The following is a 20,906-nucleotide window of genomic DNA, read 5'->3' as shown; positions in this document are numbered from 1 at the left end:
AAATAAATAAATAGACAATTATGTTATAATGTGTTAAGTACTGGGATAATGAAGTACAAGATGTGTTATGTCCTAGACTTATAGATAAGGACAACTTTTCCCAAGTTAATGTCAATGGAATATTAATTTTTTTGTATTATTAATAGGATTTAGGTTATTGGAGTTTCCCTAATCAACTATATTAAGGGAAATCTGGGTTAAACCAAGTTTAGTTAGTTTCTTTATCACAGGACTTCTTCTTTTTTGTTTTTTAATATTTTTCTAAATTTATATATATTTTCTTTTCTTTCTTTTTTTTTTTTTTTGCTAGAGGAAGCCAGACTATATCACAGGACTTCTTTATAGAATTTAGTACAATAATATACTGTATGAACTTTTATGCTAAGTCTCTCAAATTCAATTGACCACACCACCTTGCTTTGTTTTTTTGGATATTTGTGGAACATCTTGTGGAAAAAATGTTTCAGGAAGCATATTAATATTTTGGGAAATAAGGCTTATTTTATTTGAATTTTATGGTTCTTATACCACTTATGGTTAGTAAAACATTCAAAACTTTTAAGATTTGTTTTCTCTTTTCTTTTTTTTTTTTTTGAGACAGTCTCACTCTATTGCCCAGGCCAGAGTGCCGTGGCGTCAGCCTAGCTCACAGCAACCTCAAACTCCTGGGCTCAAGTGATCCTCCTGCCTCAGCCTCCTGAGTAGCTGGGACTACAGGTGTGCACCACCACGCCTGGCTAATTTTTTCTATATATTTTTAGTTGGCCAATTAATTTCTTTCTATTTTTAGTAGAGACAGAGTCTAGCTCTTACTCAGCCTGGTTTCAAACTCCTGACCTTGAGTGATCCTCCTGCCTCAACCTCTCAGAGTGCTAGGATTATGGGTGTGAGCCACCTCGTCCGGCCCCTACTTTTTTTGTTTTAAGAAATATTTGTTAAAATAAACAAAATAATAAATAAATAAATAAAGCTGTTAAGCTTTATTGCAATATAATTTACCCACCAGACATTTTGTTTGTTTCTACTTTTTGGCCATTATGAACAATGCTGCTATCAAGGTTTGTGTACAAGTTTTTGTGTAGACATATGGTTTTATTTCTTGTGGGTTTGTATACAGGAGGAGAATTTCTTTTTTTTTTTGAGGCAGAGTCTCGCTTGTTGCCCAGGTTAGAGTGAGTGCCGTGGCGTCAGCCTAGCTCACAGCAACCTCAAACTCCTGGGCTCAAGCAATCCTTCTGCCTCAGCCTCCCGAGTAGCTGGGACTATAAGCATGTGCCACCATGCCCGGCTAATTTTTATATATATATATATATTAGTTGGCCAATTAATTTCTTTCTATTTATAGTAGAGACGGGTTCTTGCTCTTGCTCAGGCTGGTTTCGAACTCCTGACCTCGAGCAATCCGCCCGCCTCGGCCTCCCAGAGTGCTAGGATTACAGGCGTGAGCTACCGCGCCCGGCTCAGGAGGAGAATTTCTGCATCATATCGTAACTATATGTCTAATCTTTTTAGGGACTGCCAGTCTATTTTCTAAAGTGTCCACACTATTTTAAATAACCAGTATCAACGGGCTGGGGCAATGGCTCACACCTATAATCCTAGCACTCTGGGAGGCCGAGGCAGGCAGGTCGCTCAAGGTCAGGAGTTCGAAACCAGCCTGAGTAAGAGCAAGACCTCATCTCTACTGTAAAAATAGAATGAAATTAATTGGCCAACTAAAAAAAAAAGTATATATATATATATTAGCTGGGCATGGTGGTGCATGCTTGTAGTCCCAGCTACTCAAAAGGCTGAGGCAGAAGGATCACTTGAGCCCAGGAGTTTGAAGTTGCTGTGAGCTAGGCTGATGCCACGGCACTCTAGCCTGGCCAACAGGGTGAGACTCTGTCTCAAAAAATAATAATAATAATAAAAGAAAAATAACCAGCATCAATGTAGTAGGGTTCCAGTTTCTCCACATCCAATGCTTGCTATTATTTGATTCTTCTTCTTTTTTTTTTTTTTTTTTTGCCCAGGCTAGAGTGATTGCCGTGGTGTCAGCCTAGCTCACAGCAACCTCAAACTCCTGGGCTCAAGCAATCCTGCTGTCTCAGCTTCCTGAGTAGCTGGGACTACAGGCATGAGCCACCATGCCTGGCTAATTTTTTCTACATATTTTTAGTTGGCTAATTAATTTCTTTCGATTTTATAGTAGAGATGGGGTCTCGCTCTTGCTCAGGCTGGTTTTGAACTGCTGACCTCGAGCGATCTGCCCGCCTCAGCCTCCCAGAGTGCTAGGATTACAGGTGTGAGCCACCGCGCCCAGCCTGAATCTTCTACTATAGCTGTTCTAGTAGGTATAAATTGGTATCTCATTGTGGTTTTGATTTGCATTTCTCTGATGGCTAATGATGTTGAGCATCTTTTCTTGTGTTTATTGGTCATTTTTATGTCTTCTTTGAAAAAATGTCTATTTTTGTCCATTTAAAAATTGGATTATTTGTCCTTTTATTATTTATTATGAGATTTCTTTATATAATCTAGAAGCAAGTTTGTTGTCAGGTATGTAATTTGCAAAAGTTTCTCCATTTTATGGGTTTTCTTCACTTTCTTGATGGTATTCTTTCTTAGAAGCACAAAATTTAAAATTTTGATGTCCAGTCCATTTTTTCTTTTGTCATTTGTGCTTTTGGTGTCATAACTAAGAAATCATTGCTTAAGCCAATGCTATGAAAATTTACACCTGTGGAGCCCACCCAGGGACCCCCCCCCCAAAAAAAAAGATTTACACCTGTGCTTTTTCTTTTATTTTTCTTTTCTTTTTTTTTCTTTTTAGAGAGAGTCTCACTCTGTTGCCTAGGCCTGAGTGCAGTGGTGTGACTGTAGCTCACTATAACCTTGAACTCCTGGACCCACGCCAACCTCCCATCTCAGCCTCTCGAGTAGCTGATACCACAGGCACGTGCCACCATGTCTGGCTAATTTTTTAATTTTTTATAGAGATGGGATCTTGCTCTGTTGCCCAAGCTGTTCTAGAACTCCTGGACTCAAGCAATCTTTCTGACTTGGGCTCCCAAAGCACAAGATAGCATATACTATCTTGATTATTGTAGTTTTGTAATAAGTTTTGAAATCAGAAAGTATGAGTCATTCAAATTTGATCTTTTCATGACAATTTTGCTATTCTGGGTCCCTTGAATTTCATATGAATATTAGGATAAGCTTGCCAATTCCTGCAAAGAAGCCAGCTGGGTTTTTGATAAGGATTGAATTGCATCTGAGATCATTTTGGAGAGTATTACCATTTTAACAATATTAAGTCTTTTGATTTATGAACATGGGATGTCTTTCCTTTTATTTAGTTTTTCTTCACTTTGTTTCAACAATGTTTTATAAGTTTTAGTTTTTCTTGTCCTTTTTGGTTAAATTCATTCTGATGTATTTCATTCCTTTTGGTGCTATTGTAAGTTGAATTGTTTTTCTTAATTTCATGTCCAGGCTGTTTATTGCTAGTGTGTAGAAATACAATTGATTTCTGGATATTGCTCTTGTATTCTATAACCTTGCTGCACGCATAATCTCATAGGTTTTTTATAGATTCCTAAGGATTTCCTATATGTAAGATCCTATCGTCTACAAGTAAAGATTGTTTTACTTTTTAAATCTGGATTAAATTTGGATGCCTTTTATTTCATTTTTTCCCCTAATTGCCATGGCTAGCATATCCAGTATAATGTTGAATAGAAGTGGCAAAATGGACTTCCATGTCTTGCTATAAAGCATAAGGATTTTAAATCTCATTTCTGACAAGTTTAATTTGGTCACAAAGTTTAAACTTTCACTGTCTGTATGACCCTATTTGGGTCTATGTAATATAGAAAGTGAATTTTTTAAAGTCATTTTCTATTGCTAATTTTTCTATATGGCTATGAAATGAATAGGTTTTAGTTCCAAAGTAAGTCTTATTAATTAACCTTGGGTTTTGGTTCATAAATCTGAAATTTTATTGTTCTTTAGAGCAATAAAACTAAAAGTTCTACATTATAAATCCAGACCTAAAGATAATGTAAAACATGTTTGTGGTCTTATAGAGTTTTTTGAGGTAGCATGGGATTAAAAAGCAAACTGTAGTTCTAATACATTAATAGAAATGAAAGATAAACAATATGGGGTGAGCCCTGAGGTCCCTTCATTCTTGTCAAGGGGCATTATGTGGGAGAGCAAAGGTTAGTTCTCCTTAGTTATAAACATAACCCAGAGCATCCTAATTTATCTTACTAAGTTGTGGATCTTTTGGACCATATTAAATATATATCTTTTTTTTTCTTTTTTTTTTTTTTTGAGACAGAATCTTACTTTTTTGCCCAGGCTAGAGTGCTGTGGCATCAGCCTAGCTCACAGCAACCTCAAACTCCCGTGCTCAGGCAATCCTCCTGCCTCAGCCTCCAGAGTAGCTGGAACTATAGGCATGTGCCACCCATGCCTGGCTAATTTTTTTTTCTATATTTTTTTTTTTTTTTTTTTTTTTTGAGACAGAGTCTCGCTTTGTTGCCCAGGCTAGAGTGAGTGCCGTGGCGTCCTAGCTCACAGCAACCTCAAACTCCTGGGCTCGAGTGATCCTTCTGCCTCAGCCTCCCGGGTAGCTGGGACTACAGGCATGCGCCACCATGCCCGGCTAATTTTTTATATATATATCAGTTGGCCAATTAATTTCTTTCTATTTATAGTAGAGACGGGGTCTCGCTCTTGCTCAGGCTGGTTTTGAACTCCTGACCTTGAGCAATCCGCCCGCCTCGGCCTCCCAAGAGCTAGGATTACAGGCGTGAGCCACAGCGCCCGGCCTATATGTTTTTATTTGGCCAATTAATTTCTATTTTTAGTAGAGATGGGTTTCGCTGTTGCTCAGGCTGGTTTCAAACTCCTGACCTTGAGCAATACGCCTGCCTCGGCCTCCCAGAGTGCTAGGATTACAGGTGTGAGCCACTGCGCCCGGCTGTATTAAATATTTATCTTTTATAATATTTTTTCATCTATGTCAGCTTTGTGATATAGTCTGTAATTTCAGATGGATCAAATAGCCTTCAAATTTAATCTGGCTGTTCACTTTCAAAGAATTATCCTTGGTTTTAGTATTTCAGAATTTCATTTAAGTTCATATCCACGAATATACATTGACTGTTTATAAAGTACTGGCATTATAACTGGGTACTAGGATGAGAAGCTCATTAAGTCCCTGTCCTCAAAAAGTTCACTTTCTAGCATTGATGAATAATCACTGTTCACTTTTTATGATTTTAAAAACTTTGTTAATCATATGCTTTATTAACAGATTGATAATCCATTCTTTTATTACCTGGCTACTTGTTCTTTTCTCTCCTAATTACTTTTTTTTTTTTTTTTTTTGAGACAGAGTCTTGCTTTGTTGCCCAGGCTAGAGTGAGTGCCGTGGCGTCAGCCTAGCTTACAGCAACCTCAAACTCCTGGCTCAAGCAATCCTCCTGCCTCAGCCTCCCAAGTAGCTGGGACTACAGGCATTTGCCACCATGCCCGGCTAATTTTTTGTATATATATTAGTTGGCCAATTAATTTCTTTCTATTTATAGTAGAGACGGGGTCTCGCTCTTGCTCAGGCTGGTTTCGAACTCCTGACCTGGAGCAATCCGCCCGCCTCGGCCTCCCAGAGAGCTAGGAGTACAGGCGTGAGCCACCGCGCCCGGCCTCCTAATTACTTCTTAAGACCTTTATTAGCTTTCCTGTTTTCTGGGTATAGACATTTTTCCTGAAGTAGGATACTACTAGTCATTTTGGCTATAGCAGCTTATGCAAATTTCTTCAGGGAACATTGTATACCAGGAGTTAGCAAACTTTTTGTGTGAAAGGCCAGAGAGTAAATATTTTTGGCCTTGTGGACCACACAATATCTCTTCTTTTGACATATGTTTCGTTTTGGTTGTTTTTTAAAATAACCTTTAATATGGAAAAAAATCATTGTTTGTTCTCAGACTATAGACAAACAGGCTATAGTTCCCAACCCCTGATCTAGCACACCTTTTTGAAAATGTGTTCTGCAGATTGCTAACTGCACTGTGTGGTCCTTGAGGAAAGGATTCCATGGTCAAATAAATTTGGCAAGTGTTGTATGATATATGATTCTTTTGGAAATTTTTAAGACTGATTAGCATATTAAAGTCTTTAAAAAGCCCTTTGGCATATAAGCTTCTTTTTGCTTGGAGCTTTGTGATTCTTTTGTTTTATTTATTTTTGAGTATGTTACCTATTTGTATTCCATAGACATAGTTTCTTGGCATGTTGACTTATATGTGATTTCTGAATCATGTCCTGATCATATGTTATAATCAAACATGTTTGTTTTTTTTACTTTTTTTGGTTTGTTATGCAGTAGGAACAAACATTTTTTTTTTGTTTGTTTGTTTGTTTGTTTGTTTTTTTTTGAGACAGAGTCTCGCTTTGTTGCCCAGGCTACAGTGAGTGCCGTGGCATCAGCCTAGCTCACAGCAACCTCAAACTCCTAGGCTCAAGCAATCCTCCTGCCTCAGCCTCCCGAGTAGCTGGGACTACAGGCATGCGCCACCATGCCCGGCTAATTTTTTCTATATATATTAGTTGGCCAATTAATTTTTCTATTTATAGTAGAGACGGGGTCTCGCTCTTGCTCAGGTTGGTTTCGAACTCCTGAACTCAAACGATCCGCCCGGCTCGGCCTCCCAGAGAGCTAGGATTACAGGCGTGAGCCACCGCGCCCGGCCCAAACATGTTTTTTGATTATTTTCTTCTAAATGTACTTTGTCCATGACTACTAAGAAGTTCATTTAAAAATATTCTATATACTTACTGGATTGTGAGTTTTAAATTTAGACATGTAAAAAGAACTGGAATATCTGATTTCTTAGCAGTTTTCTCTATCATTTTATAACACTGCTAACATATTTTTTTCCTTCTCTTAACCAGGAAAAGTGGGTTGAAGTTGCCTCAATGAAAGTGCCAAGAGCAGGCATGTGTGTTGTGGCAGTCAATGGTCTTCTGTATGTTTCTGGAGGTCGATCTTCCAGCCATGATTTCTTGGCCCCAGGTACCTTGGACTCAGTCGAAGTTTATAACCCTCATTCAGATACATGGACAGAAATTGGTAACATGATCACCAGTCGTTGTGAAGGGGGTGTTGCTGTACTATGAAATATAAAGCATGAGAGCACAAGGAACATTTTGAAAATGTAAGATCTGATCTTTTGCAAAGCAGACATATATTTGGTGATAGTATCCTAATTCTATTGTGTTTTCCATGTGTTTGGTAGATAAATGACAAAATGAGTGATTTTTCTAAAAATTTTATTGAAAAGGGATATGAAATATGTCCTAAATTAACAAAGAGCTCACACAAATTTGCCACACTTATGAACAGTAGAAATGCTGTTTATGCTTTAGAATTGTCCATTTAAGCATATAGTTCTATTTGTAAAAATGACTTGCTAGAAGCTTCTTCAAAAATAGCCCCTTTAAAGCTTCTCCAGTACAAGTTGTACCAGGACCTTTATATGATGTAGGAATAATATCAATGAGACAGTTTAAAGATTTCTATACATTCATCATTCAATGCAGGGTGTACTTCTCCATGGCCATAGTTTGACCTACACAGAAGAGCCAATAAAACAACTTCCTACTTTTATTTGATGCCAGTTTTCACTAGCCCCAGACTTTTTATTGGCAGCAGATATACTAGGAGAGGGTGTGTTTTGTTTGTTGATAGCAGCCTAAGAAAACTTCTGCTTGCTTATAATTTTTGTCTTGATCCTGAGAGTGCAAGTAAGGAATTAATAGGAGGTTCTTAGTGACAGTCCTTGACTGTAATAGGATCTTATAATGGGTGATAGAGCCCAGCAGGAAGCATGCACCTAGAAATTTCTTCCTTATTTTCTAGATAGTTACCAAAAGTATCTGTTTGGCTTTAGGAGGAGGGAATTTTATTAGATTATCCAGCCTTGTGAAATTTACGTATACTTGGGCAAAGCTAAATGTAACCATACTATAAAGCTGTTACCTGGCTTGAGGAAGCCTGAATGCTAGGTACCTGTATAAAACTGTTTATAGACACTGACTCATAAGTGTAATTTGTAAGGCCCCCTTTATCTAAAACTGCTTCTCAAAACTTATTTTCTCCCTGAGAAGCAATCAAAGGATTGTTCTTTGTTTAGTTCTGAGACAAAGATTCATCATGTGTATGATCCTTACTTTTAAGTTATTTCTACTGGCCTGTTGGAGCCATGTATTAAAGGTCTTGCATAAATTAAGGTTTAACTAGTTGATATAAAGATTTGATTTCCCATTTCTTTAATAAGGTCCTTCAGTATATTATTATAAGCAATAGCAACTTGTTTAGACAGAAAAACCTTTGGTTGCATTAATGACGTAGGTAGCACTCATATCCACAGTATTTGGTTGGCTCACAAGGATACTTTCTTTTATAACTTAACCATATACATATATTACGAAAAACTTATGTAGTGTAGACAGAAAGCTCTGTGTCCCCTTCTCTAGGGTATTCTGAAAGTCTGAAGGGTCACAGATGCCTCGTAGAGATCTGTAAGATATCAAAAAGTATAAAGATAATTTGTATACTAAGCTCTAACTCATATGCCTTTAATATTTCTAGTTACAGAGAATCTGTATTGATTTGAAACAGATTTACAAAATACCCCTATAATTTAATTCTCATTATTGTCTAGTACCAACTGAAAATGGCACTGTGAAGGGAGGTGTTTTGCACTACTGTGGCAGAAATATAATGTCAAGACAATCAGTGTTTGGGTTTAACAGGTCCAGACGATCCCTGAACATAGGTTAACTGTAAATATGCTTATTATTTCTTTGGTAATGACAGATTGTTTTTTAAAAGAATGTACTAATAAAGTATATTGATTCTTTTCTTTGTATTATTAGTTTATCAGCAGCATTCCTGGATTACCAAACTGTAGTAGGATTGCATAAATTTTAGTTTAATTTTAGGGATTTGCACATTTAGTTTTACATATAATTCTGTTTTCTGAGCAACTATTAAAGTGATCTTCCTCCAATATATTTCTAAATATACTGCCCAATACACTTAATCAAATGTACTTAGAAATCAGTTTTCTTGAAGAAGCATACACTGTAATTCACTTGCAAAATAGAATTTTTTTTTAAAGCAAAATCAGTTAATTAACCTAAAAATAGACTTGTTCCTATTGTAGAACATAATGCATTTAATTTGGATTAGGGATAAGTTTTAAGTTTGTATAGTACTCATGCAATTTAGAAGCAAAGGACTTATCAAAACAGTCTGAGTAGAATCTGAGATCTGAAGAGTATGAGATTTCTTCCATACCAGCCTGTAGACTACTGTCTATATTAAGGAAAGATCCTAGCTGGGCAGAGTGGCACGCGTCTGTTACCCAGCTACTCAGGAGGCCGAGGCAGGAGGGTTGCTTGAGGCCAGGAGTTTGAGGCCAGCCTGAATAATAAATACATCAAGACACCATTTCTTTAAAAACAAACAAACAAAAGATTCTGTAGTTGTTTCAGCCATAGACTAACTGGTAAGCTTCTCAATGATCAGAATGAAGTCTAGCTCTGTGTTGTATTAGTTTGTTAATGCTAACAAAATACCACACAAATTCAAACAGAAATTTATTGTCTCATAGTTCTGGAAGCTAGAAATATGAAATTCAGGTGTTGGCAGGCTGTGAGGGAAGGATTTGTTTGATGCCTCTCTCCTTGTCTATCTTCACATTCTCTTGACATTCCCTGTATGTATGGCTATCTCCAAATCTTTTCTTTTTATAAGAACACAAGTCATATTGGATTGGAGCCCAACCCATCACCTCATATTAACCTTATTACCCTCTGTAAAGGCCTTATCTCCATGCCTGTAATCCTAGCACTTTGGGAAGCTGAGGAGGGCAGATCACTCAAGGTCCAGGAGTTTGAAACCAGCCTGAGCAAGAGCGAGACCCCATCTCTAGTAAAAATAGAAAGAAATTAATTGGCCAACTAAAAATATATAAAGAAAAAATTAGCTGGGCATGGTGGCGCATGCCTATAGTCCCAGCTACTTGGGAGGTTGATGCAGAAGGATTGCTTGAGCCCAGGAGTTTGAGGTTGCTGTGAGCCAGGCAACACCATGGCACTCTAGCGCAGGCAACAGAGTGAGACTCCGTCTCAAAAAAAAAAAAAAAAAAAAATCACTAGAAATCATATGTATATAATTTACTTATAAAATTTGAGTTAATTTTTGAATATATTATACAAAGATAACACATTGTAAATGATAACATATCCTGATTTATATTCTTATACCATTTTAAATGTTTTCCTTTTTTCGTGAGGGTAAGAATTTCAAGACTAGGTTTTCTAAATAAAATCCAAGATGTTGCTTTTGCTGTTTTAAAGCTTCTCTAGATAGGCCTGCTCATTAGAATATCAAGATAGCTCCAATTTGACTTTTCCTTCCTATGTACTAGTGGCTTTTTAATTTTAAATATTTTTGAACAGCTGGTATTACATTTGGTGATAAGAAGGTAAGTTGCATCTATACCATGCCAGATATCCTGATTAAAAACTGGAAAATGTGTCTAACATTTTTTCAAACATGGCTCTCCGTCAGGACACTGCTCCCTTTTGACTTTAGAGCCACCGATCCTTTCAGCTCATATAACTGGGTTATAGCAGGTAAAAAAAACTTGGACATGCATTTCCGAGGGACAACTGCTATGAAAATTCCACGCTGGAACCACCTTTTATTTTCAGATACTCATGGATATGAGGTTTTCTTCTTGAAGTGGAAGAATGTGTTCTTTTTAATGATCATAAGCCTCGAACAAAGGGGATTTTTCATCTTGTTTATTTTTTTTCCAAGAGAATTAAATCATTTATTGATTACACATGATAATGGTTGATACACAAGCTTCATTCCCATCTATAATTTTTATCTGGTACCATTATTCAATTTAGATATATTGCATAGGATATGCCAACAATCATCTTTATAACCAATAATTCCATGATTTTTCCTTGCATGACCCCTTTTAATGGTGAACTTCACTTCACAACAGTAACCATCAGTTCAACTACACCAAGGTTTCTGAAGACAATGGCTTCTCCACCCAAGCAGGTTGTAAATGAATTTCAAATAGAACCTGGCATCACCCTGAAGGAATTCTATCTTCACACTTTTGGGGAAGTTTACCAAAATGGCTTCAGAGTAGACTAACTTTACACAGCACATTAAAAAAAAAAAAAAAAAAAAAGACATTTATTCAGTGTCATGATCAGACTATTACATTTAGCAATCAACAGCATGGGTGCAAAAAAAAAAAATAAATCTACATTAAAACCCTTTGTTGGAATGCTTTTACACTTTCCACAGAACAGAAACTAAAATAACCTGTTGTACAATTAGTCACAAATACAGTCCTCGAGTTTTTTGCCCATACACATGAGTATTGTCTAAAACATGTCTTCTTTGTAGCAGCTAGGCCCTGCCACCACTGTGCTTGGCTGAGTTCACAAATCTGTTGTAACCTGTAGCTTCCCTGTCACTTCTCTGGCTCTCCTCTCCTGCTAAGCTTTGTTTCCTGGGAATAATTAAAACCTTCTGCCACTGCCATAGCTACTGCTGCTACTGGAACCACCATAGCCACCTTGGTTTCGTGGTTTGGCAAAGTATTGGCCTCCACCACCATAGGGACCAGAGCTTCTGCCTCCAAAATTTCCTCCCTTCATGGGTCCAAAATTTGAAGACTGATTGTTGTAATTGCCAAAATCATTGTAGCTTCCACCACCTCCAAAACTGCTTCCATCATTACCAAATCCATTGTACCCATCCCCACTGCCACCATATCCACCACCACCACGGCTGCCACCAAAGCCACCTCAACCACTGAAGTTTCCTCCACAACCAAAGTTGTCATTTCCACCAAAACCACCTCCACAACCACCACCAAAGTTTCCAGAACCACTTCGACCTCTTTGGCTGGATGAAGCACTAGCCATCTCTTGCTTTGACAGGGCTTTCCTTACTTGACAGTTGTGGCCATTCACAGTATGGTATTTCTGAATGACAGTCTTATCCACAGAATCATGGTCATCAAAGGTTACAAAAGCAAAGCCCCTCTTCTTGCCACTGCCTCTGTCAGTCATGATTTCAATCATTTCAATTTTCATATACTGTTCAAAATAGTCTCTTAGGTGATGTTCTTCAGTGTCTTCTTTAATGCCACCAACAAAGATATTTTTCACACTTAAGTGGGCACCTGGTCTTTGAGAATCTTCTCTGGAGACAGCTCTCTTTGGTTCCACAACTCTTCCATCCACCTTGTGTGGTCGTGCATTCATTGCTGCATCCACCTCCTCCACAGTGGTGGAAGTGACAAACTCAAAGCCCCTGGAGCGCTTGGTGTCTGGATCTGTCATTACCACGCAGTCCAGTGAGCGTTCCCCATTGCTCAAAATGGCTCCTCAGACTCTCATCGGTTGTTTCAAAGCTCAATCCTCTGATGAATAGCTTCCGCAGCTGTTCAGGTTCTTTAGGAGACTCTGACTTAGACATGATGGCAGTAGGAAGAGACTTCAACGATGCTTCCTCTGCAGCGTCCACGGACAGAAAGCTCATCTTGTTTATTTTATATTTTTCAAGACAATTAAAACATTGAAATGTTTAAGTAGGTGACTATAAAAAGTCTGAATGAAAACTAACCTAATATGAAATGAAAAGCACTTGTCAGGAATTTTCACACCCTTGCTTAAGTACTTACTATGGAATAATGATTTCTAGAAATGAAAAACAATCTGTGAAGAATAAATTGCCATTGGTGGGGGGGGAAAAAGAGCCAAACAGGAGTAGGAAAAGGTGATGACAAAATACAACTTTATAAGGCATATAGCCAGTATACTAGTATTATCTACAGTGTAGTTTTATATTTATTCTATTTGACCAGGTCTCTTAGGTCCTCTCTCTGGATAAATATTTTTAACTATTAAGGTGATTATAAATGAAAAACAGGCCAATAAAGTGACTACTATCCTCAGGGCTTTGAACCAGTTGGGATAATGTGGCAAGAGGAAAAGGTCAAGGTGTAATGCTATCCCCAAACCTATTATTACTGTGACTATGGCTTCACTGAGTCTTTCAGAAATAAGGAAGGCAAACCATGAAAACACAAGAGGAGCTGCACTATTAACTAAATTAAGATAGTCCGGTTTGGCTGGACTACCTTCTGGTAAAGAAAAACCCCATCTGACCCCTCCCAAGAAAGATAGGAAACTGGCTCCATAAGCCATCTGAGTAAAAGCTAATACAGGGACATAAGTCTTTGTCATCAGCATAAACACTGGCGGAGCAAAGAAGGGGATTAGTCCTGCCAAAGTTACATATAATGCTGGCTTTGGACTGTCAGGCAGGTAAGTGATGGTGCTTGGTGGCCTGGCTGGAAGTACCGTTTGCTTCTGCTTTTTCTTAAAGCTGCATGGGGATGTATGATAGCATTGTGTCTTGCTCATACACACCGGAAAGGATGACAAAAGCCGAGGCCTTGGAAACCAAGGGAAAAAGTTCTGCTGGAGAGATGTCTTGAGAGACAGTGTATCTGTTTTCCTGATGGCTCCTAGTCCCATCGGGAAAAGGTACTTCAGCCTCTACAAAGAAAATAGAAGCAGAAGACAAATAGAAATCATATGTACATAATTTACTTATGAAATTTGAGTTAACTAACATTTGAACATATTATACAAAGATACCATATCCTGATTTATATTCTGATGCCATTTTATTCTTTCTTTTTTTTTTATTTATTTATTTTTCTGATGCCATTTTAAATGTTTTTCTTTTTTTTGTAAGACTAGGAAGACAAAATTTAAAGACATATCACCAGATTTTAGTAAATCCCAATATGAAAGAATAAAAAACAAGCAAACAAACAAGTCTACTTTCTGTTAGTACATCAAACTGTACAGAAAGGGTGAATTGACTACAGAGTGATGTTAAGAGTATCAAACAGTTATGGAATGTGTAAAAGAAACTACTGAATACAAAATGATATATTTCTACCAACCACTAATCTCATCCTATGACAGAAATATCTGAAAGAGGAGCAGGTAAAGACTAGATCTTTAGCAGTTGGCCTTTTAAACTTACACTTCTATTTACAACTTACAAAAGCAGCAGCACTAATTACTATGGGAATACTATTTTATATAGAAAAAAGAAATCTACCTTCCAATTTAGCTTTACAAACACTGCATACTTTTTATAGCTCCATGCCTTTGTACATGTCTCTGCCTAGAATTCTAGTTCTTACTAGTTTTCTATTTAGGGAACTTACCTCATCTTTCAAAATCCAGTTTAAAGCTTTCCTTAACCCCTTTCCAGTCTGATTTAATACTCCTATAGTAAATACCCTATGCACATTTCCATCATAATTCTCACAGTGAATTAAAATTGTGTGTTTACTTGTCTTTGTCTCAGTAGATTTCAGAGCCAGGACCATTTTTTTCCCTTTGCCTTTAAAAAAAATCCCCAATGCCTTTCATCGTACAAGGCCAAAGTAATAACCTTTCCTGCAGATTCTGTGCTTTAGCAAGCAGACAGATGCCAGACTACAACTAACGTGTTGGATGAAAGAAAAAAATGGAAGTTATTTAAGAATCTTGGTGATTCCTCAAACATGCTAGGAATGATCTCATCTTGGGACCTTTTCTTATTTTGTCTCTATTTGAAATGCTCTTCCCTCAGCTACCTGCCTGGCCTATTCCCTTGTTTTTGACCACCCTATTTCTAAGTACAATCCTACATCTATTTTTGATCTTCCCTATTCCCCTTTCCTGTTTTACAGTTCTCCAAAGCACTTACCACTTGACATATTAAATATTTTACCCAACTCTTTTTCCCCTCACCTGAATACATGAGGATAAGGATTTTTGTCTTTTTCACTGCTACTGTGCACTGCTTGGCAAATTGTGCTCAAATATTTGCTAAATAAACCAACCTTTGAAGATGCTTGAGAAAACTTCTGGATGAAGTGAAACATACTGGGCACTACTGAAAGTCTTGTTCAGGAAGATGCCAGGCAGTTCTGATTAATGTATTTTTACAGCTAAGTCAACGGGCTGAATCAGAAGCATGTTGCTGTGTATAAAACAAAATGTCACTTAATTTTCCTCATTTCATACATTAATTTTTAAACAGTAGTAACTCGAAGAATTTCTCACATATGACACAATTTCCTTTGAAAAGAATCATGAATATTTTCAAAGTATCAGTAACATAGTAAGGAAATACATCTTTTTCTTCCTTGAACTGTTTTTTTTTTTAGCATTGGTTGTCTGGTGTAACAGAAAGAGTAATGCAGAGACAAAAGATCTCGATTTTACAAACACCACCATCACTTCCTAGCTGTGTGACATTGGGCAAACTGCTTGAGTGTCAGTTTTCTCTTCTTTAAAACTGAAGGTCTTCTGAATGGCATTTTTGTCAGATTTTTTTTTAAAGAAGGAAGAAAATCTGAAAGTCATAGCTCCTCTGTTCTCTTTTTTCTCTTTAGTTATTTACTTTGGAGCTTAAGAGTTTACAGCTCAAAATAGTGACAGTACCCACCAATACAACTTAGCTGTGAACCAGGCACTGTATGTGTTTTATATGCATCAACTCATTGAATGCTCACAATAACCTCATCAACTTGGTACTGTGAGATAGAATAGCCTGGTGTCAAACACTCTTGGTTGGAATCCTGGTTTCACCATTTCTTAGCTGTGAGACTCTTTGAAAAAAGGATAACAACTACATCATAGGATTGATGTAAAATTTAATATGTTAATATATGTAAAGAGTTGAGAACTGTCCCTGACAAAAAGTAAGCACTTTACACATGAGGGACTAATGGTTAAGAACTCTATCTAATGTAAGCAGCCAGTAAGCCGCTGAATGAGAATTTGAATCCAGATTTCACAATCCCATTCTTAACCAGGAGAATGAGATGTCTAAAAGACAAAATCTACAGTTGCTGCTTAATTAAAAACAAAAAAATTAGTGAACTAATTTCCTGATCACAGATATGAGGGCTGGGTCGAGAAATGCTGTATACCAATGTCTTTATTCTATATCTAAGGAATCAAGTAGAGAGAGGTAAGTTATCCCAGGCCTTTGAGTAGTGTTTAGACCACACACACCCTCAGCCCTCCTGACCTCCAGATTAAAATACCCACAGAGCCTACCTATCGCTATCGCTTTTGCTCAAAAGCACTTTGTTCGTGAAGACTTCTGGGACCACTCCATTTAAAAGCTCACCCCACCCCCCATCTTCGGGAACTCCCCATCCACAGTGGCACGTACTTTCCAATTCAATGGCATTAAAGTGAAAAGTGATAGGCTAAGAGCCACGGACGGCAGGCGGTGTGGGGATTAAGGACACAAACCCAAGGGTTAATCTGCCCGATTTAGATGAAAACACCAATATTCCGACTGCCCCAGTGAAAAGACCGGCAACTAGCCTCCAATCGACGTCTGATAAGGGGGGACAGAGTTTAGGCGCCAGTGTCTTCTTGAAACCTAGCCCGACCGTGCCCACGTCTCCAATTTACACCCAACCCTTGGGGCCCCTTTCCCAACCTGCACTTGTGGTGGCCCTGATACTTACTTGCCACAGTCGCGCGGGAAGGTGGAAAGCCAAATTGCAATAACAGCGACACACTCGTGGAAGACACTTCCGGCAAATGGATTTAGACGGCCCAGTACTTCCTGATTACCTAAAAAAAAGGAGTCCGGGTGGGAACTTGACCTGTGCTAACTGGTTCCCACTCTCGGCTTTCCGTTTAGGGGCCATTCTTTTAAAAATCTTGATTCTAGTTAAAGTCAGATGTTGAGCAAGGTACCTGAACGGTCCTTGATTCTCTAAATCCAGGGTTTCCAGCCAGCAGAATCTGCCCGCAAAGTTCGAGATCTGAAGAGTGATGGTGGCGGAGGAAGGTAAGAGACTTGGAAGTTTAACTCAAGGGTGACTTGGCCAAATTGCTTGCCATCTCTGGAACTAATTTTTTACTTTGTAAAACAACAGGGCTTACAGGACCTATGGGGCACATCTCCGCATTACGGTCTTTAACTGCTAATATTATTTAAAGGCGGGGGGGGGAGCCCAGTTTCTGTAATACTTCCATTCTCACTGCTACGACCTATAAACTCCATTAAGTAATAAAGAGCACAAGGGGCAAGATTTTCACCTCCATGAAAGGTGTGGTGATAAAAGCCTTGGGCTTGGGGTGGAAAGTCAGATCATTCCTCCTGCCATCCTCGGTTTTATTTCTCAGCTGTGTGACCTTGGGCAAGTCCATTCTCGCCTCTGGGCCTCTTGTTTCACAGTCGGTCAAAGGAAATGGTAATTTGAGTGTCTTTCCCTCTCTAAGAGTAAAACTGAAGACAAGTAATAGATCTCAGAAGTCCACAGCAGCCAGTTCTTCCATCCCTCCAGATTCTAGATAGTCTAGAGTCCTCATTGCCAGCCTTCATTGGTTTAGCCTTCCAAAAAGCTGGATGGGACCAGAGTTAAGACTTCATAGTAGTGCCTTTTAGACGAGCTAGGCTTTCACTTTTCTTTCTTTCTCTGTGATAGCAGCACCGCCCTTTCCCCTCGAGTGATACCCTTTGAGACTTCGGGTAGGACGGCTTCTTAGCACTGCCAAAGGCGCAGGCTCTGGCCAAAACCCGCCTGGCGCTGGAGCAGAGGCGTGGCGCCTGCCCTCTGGAGGAACTACCACTCCCAGCGGGTACCGCGGCCGATCCAGCCGCTCGGGCCTCCGGAGCCAGGCCGTGTGGTCCACTGGGGGTTGGAGTCTCAACGACGCGCACACGTGAAGGAGCGGAAGGTGGGAAGGGGTCGGAAAACACATTCTTCCGAAAGTGGTTTGCTAGTACTTGTAGAAGTAGTTTGGGGACGCTTGCTTGCCCACAGGCGGGTTGTGGGAGGGTGAAGAAAAAAGGGGCGGGGAAGAACGGGTACACATAAACACACCCATCCACTCTTTCGCACGCGCCCAGGTCTTAGTATTGAGCAGGGGGTTAAGTAAGGAAGTACTAAACGGGGCTTGTCGCCGTCCTTCAAGCAGCGCGAGGAAAGGCAGAGAATTCAACTCCGCAGAGGGGCAGGGGCGAGCACACGCCGCCTGGAGCCAAGTTGAAGGGAACCCAGGTCGGGACAAGGAATAACCGCCGTTGGCGCGGCCAAACGTTGGCAGCTTGGGGCGCGGGCGTCCTCAGCGGGGGTCACGGGAGCAGGTCCCTTGCGCATGCGCGCGCTCTTGCAAGTGGGTGTGTGTGAGGCGGGGTCGGATGGGGAGCGGGAGGGCAGTGCTGGTCGTCGCTCCTCCTCCTCCACCCGCTCTGCCCCTCCTGGGCCTTGTGGGCCGGGCAGCCATTTTGGGAAGAGCTTTGTTATGGTTGTGGGCTAACCGCCTCTGCCGGGTCGAGAAGTTGGGACTAGTCCTCAGACTCCGCGTCTCGTCCCTGGCCATAGCCCGGCCGCTGCCCGGTGAGTGGGAGTTTGGGACAGCGGGACAGTAGGGGAGTCGTCTCGGAGCGGGGCTCCACCCGGAGCCTAACCAGCCAGCTGTTAAAACTAGTTGAAAGAAGCTCTCACACAGGTGGTTGGGTGTAGGTCCGACCGGAGAGGGGCGAGCGAAGCCCACGGGTCGAAAGGATCGGGACCAGACACCCTCCGACCCCCGTGTGTGGAGATTTGCACGCGAGCGTCGCCGCGGCTCTGCGAGAGCGTTCCTGCTTCAACTTTGGTCTTGGGGTCGGAACGCTCACCTGCGGTTCTTTGGCTCCTCTCCAAGCAATCCGGCTTGGTGCTGCTTGAGTGGTTTGGTTTACGGGTTTCTTTTTCTTTTCTCCTTAAAGTGAGAGCTAAGGGCTTTTGGTTTCCTTCAAAGGAAAACCTAAGGAGGAAAAAGTCGTGTGAGTCAAATGTGGGGTAGCTGAGGGGAAAAGAGTTTTAACCCCCGAAGTTCCGGTTCTCGGTAGTAGTGAGGCGTTTTCCTTTAGGTTAAGTCTATTCAGTATGTACCGTCTACCCTCCTTTGAACAAAACAAAACTGGTCTATCCTGAAATGTTTTAACGAGTATTTTTTTTTCTGTTTTAAATCTACTTGTCCCCAACCTGTGAAGTTCAAAAGGAAGGCTGAATCTAAAATGGCTGTAACTTGGGGAAGTGCACTGCCCTTCGGTAACTTAAATACATTAAGGACTTAAAATTTTAGTCTTTTCCCCTGTGGGGGCATTAACTAAATCTTTTGGTCTTTTTGCTGTTGGCATTTTAATCTTTAACACTCCTTTTGCTCGGTGAAAACAAAACTGAGGCTCACAAAGTTTGCTTACTCTCAAAAGTTTGCATAAGTATGGGTGGGGTGCGGATTTTTTTTTTTTTTTTTTGTAGTTGCTTATAGTTTTGAAATTGTGCTGTGGTGTCAGTTCTATCTGCCAACTTTGTGCTCTGAGGTTGGTTTGTCTTATTTGTTGAAATACTTGTTTTTAACTTTGATATTTATTGCTTATCAGGAAAACACGGAGTTAATGGTGGTTCATAGTTTAGTTTACTAACTAGTCACGTTCCTGTGTGAACCCCATCCAAAAGTAAAGTGATTAGTAGCCGTCAGTAGACTTACATTTGTAATTTGGTCGACTGCTGATCTTTTCCAAGGTCTTCGATATCTAATATCGGAAAGTAGGGTGCTTTTAAGTTCGGGACATTTACTAGAATAGTGTAAGACATTTTAACGGGTGTAAACCTATATTTGGTGAGGAGTGTCTGATGTGCCCTTTTAAACAAAAGGCAGTTTTAATGGATTTTTTTGAAGCCAGTAAATCCAGAAGTTTTAACTAAACAAAAAGCATAAATTGGAAACGAAAAAATTCAGTAAATTTCAGTGTTTGGAGAGGTGCTTGGGTTTCATGTTATGATGTTTAAACGATAAAATAGTGAAATGCTTGTGAATGAGAATTTGAAATTAATAATAAATTGTCATCTTAGGGAATCAGTTTCCATGTACCTTCCTACATTTTTTCAAACACAAAAGTTTATTTTTGTCAATTCTCCTAGGGGTTTTTTGTTCTTAAATTATTTTGGTGGTTTTATAGGAAAAACGTGAAGTTTCTAGTTGTAATTACAAGTTAGTTGCTTTGTATTTTGTCATTGTTGACTACTGGACTTGTGTGAGCCCTTACCCTTACTTAATTCCATGTTTTTTTGGAGGGGGTACTCAAAACACTTTTGTGTGTGCTGAAATAAACATTCTTTCAATTGATTCTGGATGGTGTCTTATCAGAGCTCTTGAAATTTGGGGGGTAAATGTTGAGGAGCCTTCTTTATTTTGAGTGAATTCATTTTACCAGATTTTTCATCAGTGGCTGTTGTTTGAAAGCTTAGCTGAGGAGAGCACATTCAACTATTTTTAATAAGTTTGGAATGATAAGAAATCTGGGGTACATTTCTGCATATAATTGTTTTTCCTTTTTTGCATGGTCAGTCTTTGTATATAATTCGTTTTTAATGCTCACTTAAATATTTAAGTTTGATATAAACACAATTGTGAATCATACTTGAGCAGATTGCTTATCTTTGCTTTATGGTTATAATTCTAATATTCCAGGGACCGTTGCTTAAAGTGCTTTATTATTTACTTCTATGAGTAGATGTTGTTTTATCCCGCATTTTATTATTGAGGAAAATTAGTCCAGAGACTTAGCTAGTAGGTAACAGACCCTGTATTCAAATTTAGGCGATCTATTGTGCTTAACTGTTAAGGTTGCTGCCTTTAAACATAAAAGTAAGACTATTGGTCTAAAGATGAAAAGCACAAACTTTTAAGGGGTCTCCACTAAAATAGTAGTT

General features: G+C 39.3%; 3 protein-coding genes and 1 pseudogene across 3 annotated transcripts in view; 2 read left to right on the top strand and 2 right to left on the bottom strand.

Annotated features, from left to right (window-relative positions):
• Positions 1-4,322, top strand: part of IPP (intracisternal A particle-promoted polypeptide) — a 48,314-nt gene extending 43,992 nt beyond the window's left edge. The window contains exon 9 of the mRNA XM_075997830.1: positions 2,816-4,322. Coding sequence (XP_075853945.1) covers positions 2,816-2,839 — 24 coding nt within the window. The 3' untranslated portion in view covers positions 2,840-4,322. The remainder of the gene's footprint in view (positions 1-2,815) is intronic.
• A 6,535-nt stretch (positions 4,323-10,857) lies between these two features.
• Positions 10,858-12,643, bottom strand: LOC105877477 (heterogeneous nuclear ribonucleoprotein A1-like; annotated as a pseudogene).
• A 308-nt stretch (positions 12,644-12,951) lies between these two features.
• On the bottom strand, positions 12,952-16,753 carry TMEM69 (transmembrane protein 69). Its single transcript, XM_012776031.3, has 3 exons — positions 16,662-16,753; positions 15,015-15,154; positions 12,952-13,665 (listed from the first exon to the last, which is right to left on the bottom strand). Exons 2-3 carry the CDS (start codon positions 15,054-15,056, stop codon positions 12,952-12,954), a joined length of 756 nt encoding a protein of 251 aa, XP_012631485.1. The 5' UTR covers positions 15,057-15,154; positions 16,662-16,753.
• Positions 16,754-16,850: 97 nt separating this feature from the next.
• GPBP1L1 (GC-rich promoter binding protein 1 like 1) overlaps positions 16,851-20,906 on the top strand; it is a 50,560-nt gene continuing 46,504 nt past the window's right edge. The window contains exon 1 of the mRNA XM_075997860.1: positions 16,851-16,990. The gene's annotated coding sequence lies outside the window, so the exon portion shown is untranslated. The remainder of the gene's footprint in view (positions 16,991-20,906) is intronic.

This window comes from Microcebus murinus, chromosome 2 (genome assembly GCF_040939455.1).
Source record: "Microcebus murinus isolate Inina chromosome 2, M.murinus_Inina_mat1.0, whole genome shotgun sequence".
Classification (NCBI taxonomy): Eukaryota; Metazoa; Chordata; class Mammalia; order Primates; family Cheirogaleidae; genus Microcebus; species Microcebus murinus.
Note: the sequence above shows the minus strand (reverse complement) of the source record. Positions and strands in the feature narration are given on the sequence as shown.

Bases quoted from the DNA above. Each gene is read 5' to 3' on its own strand.
- TMEM69 (XM_012776031.3), bottom strand. From the start codon at position 15,056: ATGTTTCACTTCATCCAGAAGTTTTCTCAAGCATCTTCAAAG. The intron at 13,666-15,014 runs GTTGGTTTATTT...TTTTCTTTGTAG, and splicing joins TTTCTCAAGCATCTTCAAAG to AGGCTGAAGTACCTTTTCCC.